Consider the following 5,562-nt stretch of genomic DNA (forward strand, 5'->3'; position numbering starts at 1 on the left):
ATATAGCTTGTGGGTGGGTTGGTTGGCTGAGTGTGTGTGGGTTTGCTAGGTAACCGATTGGGTCTTGAGGTTTCGGGTATGGGAGTTCTTGAGGGTTTCATATGTGCTTGAGTGTTCTCTGTCATGGCCGTTTATGAGTGTAAAATCTGGGTAATTTTAGTGTCTTGGCCGATGGAGCTCTTGAAGTGGTTTGGTAGTTTTGATTTTTGGAGTTGGAGTTTGTTTTTGGGTAGTTCTAGTTGATTATGGCTGAATGAATCTTGAGGTGATCAGGGGCGAAACTAGGATTTTAGGATTGGGGGGCCGGACTTATAGAATACATAAATATATAGATATATATAGTCTTTCTTTATAGGTGTGTATTTATGCTAAATAAAAACTGAGAACTCTTAAATTTAATTTCATATTAAATTGTACGACATTACAAAAGTTGCATGTCTATAGAATCATCAAAGAAAAGATCAAGAGAACTTTCTTTTACTATAGACATGTACAAAAAAGATCAAAAAAAAGAACATAGTTTCTCCTTCAAATTATGCTCGACGACGATCGCTAATGGAATAAAATTAATCCATCATCATCTCTGAAGTAAAATTCTTAGCAATTTCTTTCTCAATATAAACTACCAAATGGTCTGCAAGAAACTCATCTTCCATTCTAGTACGCAATCTAGTCTTTACAAGTTTCATGGCAGAAAAAGCTCGTTTTGTAGTCGCAGTAGAAACAGGGAGAGTCAACACTAGGCAAACCAATCTGTCAGTCAAAGGATAGATCTTTGATTTTTCTAAAACTGCCAATCCTCTGCATAACTCAAATAATGTAGACATATTCTGAAAATCTTGATGCTTTGGCACATCAAGCTTATAATGCTGCAACTGAAATTTCAAACAAATTTTTTCTTGCTCAGTGAAATCTCGAGGATAAAACTTCTCAGCTAACTTACATATATCATCAATCTTAAATGATTTGTATGCATCTTTAGGGCTTAAAGCGATGCTAGGAATGAGGAGTTCCACAACTTGCTCATTAAATCTATTTTTCAATTCTTGTAACTGGAAATCTATTGCAGCAGTAAATATATCAACTCTAAAATGATGCTCCATTGTTGTTGGAGACCCTTCATCTTGACGACAAGATCTACCTCGAGCTCTAGTGTAATGAGCATTCATATTAGGAATATCAATATCATTTTCTTCACAAAATGATTTAATAGTAGTAAGCAAAGGCTCCCACCCATCATCTCTCATCTTTTGAATGAGTGATTGTGTAGTTGAAACTTGACTCATGGCATTTAAAATGTCTAGTGACTTTTGTTGCAAAGATTGGTAAAGCATATTTGTGAGTCCCACAATTTCTTTCATCAAATGCAATATCAAAATAAATTCAAATGATGTTAATATCATGTAAGCCACTTCAGCATCACCACGTTGAGAATAATTAGCTCCCTCATTTGAGATCTTGTTGATAACTGAACAAGTTGCACCATACATTCTTATCATGCTACAAACAGATTGATAATGAGATGACCATCGAGTATCTCCAGGTCGTTGCAAAGTGCCAATTTGGTTTATCCCTCTTTCAGTCTCAATTGCATTAGAAGCAACCAAATTTTCAATTTCAACAGCATGAATAGATTGCAAGTCATCATGACGTTTAGAAGAACTCCCAACAATATTAATAATTGAAGCCAACTGGATAAAGAATTGATGAATGCGCTTGGCTTCTCTAGATGTTGCAACTAAAGCTAATTGTAGTTTATGAGCCATGCAATGCACATAATATGCATAGGGAAAATCCCTAACAAATAAAGCTTGTAACCCATTCCATTCACCACGCATATTACTAGCTCCATCATGTCCTTGGCCTTGAATATTTTCAATTTGGAGATTGTAACGAGAAAGAACAACACATATCTCTTTTTTCAAAGTTGATGCAGAAGTATCTTTAACATGCACAATATGAAAGAATCGCTCCCTAATAAAACCATTTTTATCAACAAACCTCAAAATAATAGCCATTTGCTCCCTTTTTGATTCATCCCAAGCTTCATCAACGAGAATGCAAAATTTGCCATCCCCAATTTCTTTTCTAATCGCATCCCGCACTTTATTTGCAATGATATGTAGGATTTCCTTTTGAATTTTGGGTGATGTATATTTGGCATTTTTTGGAGCATTTTCCAAGACAAGTCCAGCAACATCGTCATTATAGCTTGCTAGGAGCTTTACCAATTCAATGAAGTTACCTTGATTTTTCGTGCCAGAGCTTTCATCGTGACCTCTAAAGGGACATGCTTGGAATGTAAGCCATTGAACACTATCTATAGAGGTTTTGAGCCGCAACTGATTATTCTTTGTTTCTTGTAATGTTTGCTTTTCAACTATCTTGTCAATATGCCCTGACTGATTCATTAGATCCTCACAACATTTCACGGCAATATTATGTGGTGAATTTGGATCTTTCCCCACATGTCTCATTAAAGAACTATTCATCCCATCGCTTGCCTTTTTCCAATTGTTAAAACCTTTCCCTGTAAATGCATCTGATCCTGGACGACCTGTTGGTTTCTTAGCAAAAACATAGCATGGAAGACAAAATATAGCATCCTTTGATTTTGAGTACTCCAACCAAGTTGAGTATGTCTCAAACCAAGAGGCTTGAAATCGGCAACGATTATTACTCATTCCTGAATATGGATATTCCGAAAGCTTGGGTTGACATGGTTTGGCTCTAATATAAGCATGTCGAATGTCATCTTGTAAGTTAACAGGGAATTCCCATATTTGCGGACGTAATCCTGGATCACGTTGCAAAAAGGTAGCATTCATTTCTTCAGGTTGAATTCTTGGACATTTGGAGGGATGCTCATTAGTCACTAAAACCTCGAGATCCGTTGCTAAAGGTCTCTCTAAATGTGTACAAGTACTAACTTCTTATTGACTCGCATCTTTTTTCTTAAAGAATGAATCAAGTGTTTTTGGCTTTCCCATATTTCTCTTAACTTTAAGAAAAATTATGGATCAAGAATTAACCTGAAAAATATCTAAAAGTATAAGATTTTTGTTTAGAATTTCATTATATTTCTTATTATCACTAACAAGTGAAGGAATGCCAAATAAATTAATAAATTCAATCCTATCAAATTAACCCACAAAATCTAACAATGAAAACTAAAATAAAAAAATTGTATAATTTTTCTATATCAAAATACTCATTCGATTCGAAATCTCATGGCATCATAAATATAGTACAAACTACTAGCAAAATAAACTAATCATAATCTCTAGGGTCCAAAAAAAAAAGTACCTTTTAGCGTGATACCTCGTTCTTGCCTTCCCAAAACTGGTTGTGCCTTACCACAATACGACCTAAATTTGTCAAAACCTATTTATCAAAAAAAAAAAAAAAATTGTTAAAACCTGATCACATATCACATACTTTTGGCATCTCATTCTTATCTATGGACCATAGTCATGTGACTCAACTTCACTCTTAGCTACCAATTGAATATTATAAGATCATTAGTTCATTACAATTTACACTTTATTATAAAACATGTAAGCTGAAAATTCCAATTGAAGGCTAAGCTTAGAGCCTCAAACAATGGAAATTTTTTAAGCTCACATCCTCACACAACAAGTCCATTTTATTTTATTTTTTTTATTTTTAATATCACATTCTTTACTGGAGTCTGGATGTAATAATGATTTGCATTTTCCACGTTGACTATCTTTTGAGTTGCTACCAAAATTCACAAAATTTGACAAAAATCTAAGGGAAATAAAGGCACCAACTCACCTATAACAAAATTAAAAAATAAAAATAAAAACAACACGTACAAACCCAAAAAAAAAAAAAAAAAAACAACTTCACGTGATCACTCTCAGGCACTCACTATTACCAAACAACAATTAACAAAGTCAAAGTGGGCAAGTGGCAAGTCACTCACCAATCACCATTCACCAACAAAAGGCAACAATTAGCAAAAAAGACAAACTTCTTGAAACTTCCTATAATCCTATTCAGACTATTCAGTATTCAAATAAAAAAACTGCACTGACCTCGTGCTGGCGACAGTGGCGAGGCAGACTTTTTTGTCTTGCAGTTTCACTTTTGCTTATGCTTTAAAGTTTAAGCCTTTTCAAATGCTTGAGACCGAGAGAGAAAATGAGAGTTTTGTAGAAGCCAGAAGGTCACGCACACGCACTCATGCCGCTCACCAGACTCCAGTCGGCAGTCAGCCAGTCATCACACACCGACACACGAGTCACACGACTTTGGCCTTTGGGCTTCACCGCTTCACAGCCTTCACGCCTTCACCAGTTCACCGCTTCAGTTTATCAAAAAATCAGAATCTGATTTTTTGAGTAGAGATAAAGAGTTGCTGAGTTGCAGTCTTGCAGAATGCAGATATACATTGGCAGAAAAAGTAAACAAGCTTACAACTTACAAGCATCTTCAATCTTCCAACTTCCAACTTCCAAGCTTTAATTTTTCGTCAAATGGATGATGCATCTAAGATTGTAAGAGAGATCCGCGGCTCAGTCACAAACTCACAGACTCACACAGTGCGCACTTCCATTCTAGAGACAGTAGAGTGGTTTTGAAAGGTGAAGAGAGATGAGAGAACTGAGAAGGCTTCTCTGAGAAGCTTTTGTTTTCAAGACAGAAAGGTCGATTTTGTGCCTTTTGTTTTGATGCTAGGCTGCCAGCAGAGGTAAGTTTGATGTGATGCAACAAAAAAGCTTAAAACTCCATATCAATTTTAGTTCTGCTAGTTAGAAACGAACCAGAGAAAAACGAACCAGAGAAAGACTATATCGTTTAGGTCAAATAGAAAGATTTAATTTTAGTTGGGGTGAAATTAAAAAAAATTAAAGAGGATAAAAATATTATTTTGGGGGGACGAATTTATAAATTTGGGGGTACAAATTTTTTAATTTAAGAGACAAATTTATAAAATATATATATATATATATATTTAAAGAAAAATTTCAAAAAATTTACTTCAACACGTTGTTCTGCCCTTGGAGGTGCTGCCATGACCGAACTAGGAGTCTTTAGAGCTTCTAAATGTTGATGAGTTTTGGGATGGATTTAGTGGGTGTTTAACGATGAAGCTGGTGAGATTGAGGAAGAGAGAAAGGAGAACAGTGACAAAGAGAGAGAAACCATGAGACAGAGAGAGAAAAGATTTGGGAGAAATAGTCAATGAGAATTATTAAAAGAAATAGACTGTAAAATTGAGAGAGAGGAATGAGTAGTCTGAAGAGGAAAGAGAGACGGTGTTATAAAAGAGAGAATTGGCTAAATCCCGTTTTACTGATTAAATTCATCTGAGGAAAACCCACTCCTTGTATTGTTGATTAATTAGCTAATTTCAATTGATTTTAATTTTAAACAGTTATTAATTTAAAAGTTGTTAAACAGAATGGGACAACTAGATTTTCAAGGTGTTTATTAGCAATAAAAAGACTGCTCATAGCTATAGTCTAGAGGTAAATGGATTTACTATCCCTTCCAAAAAAATTATCATATCATTCTATTTATACAATTTTGTTT

The 5,562-nt window shown here is 34.9% G+C and overlaps 1 protein-coding gene across 1 annotated transcript; it reads right to left on the minus strand.

Annotated features, from left to right (window-relative positions):
- Positions 1-566: 566 nt before the first annotated feature.
- LOC132181861 (uncharacterized) lies at positions 567-2,828 on the minus strand. Its single transcript, XM_059595093.1, has one exon. It carries the CDS (start codon positions 2,826-2,828, stop codon positions 567-569), a length of 2,262 nt encoding a protein of 753 aa, XP_059451076.1.
- Positions 2,829-5,562: the final 2,734 nt, after the last annotated feature.

The sequence above is a fragment of the Corylus avellana genome, chromosome ca5 (assembly GCF_901000735.1).
Source record: "Corylus avellana chromosome ca5, CavTom2PMs-1.0".
Lineage (NCBI taxonomy): Eukaryota > Viridiplantae > Streptophyta > Magnoliopsida > Fagales > Betulaceae > Corylus > Corylus avellana.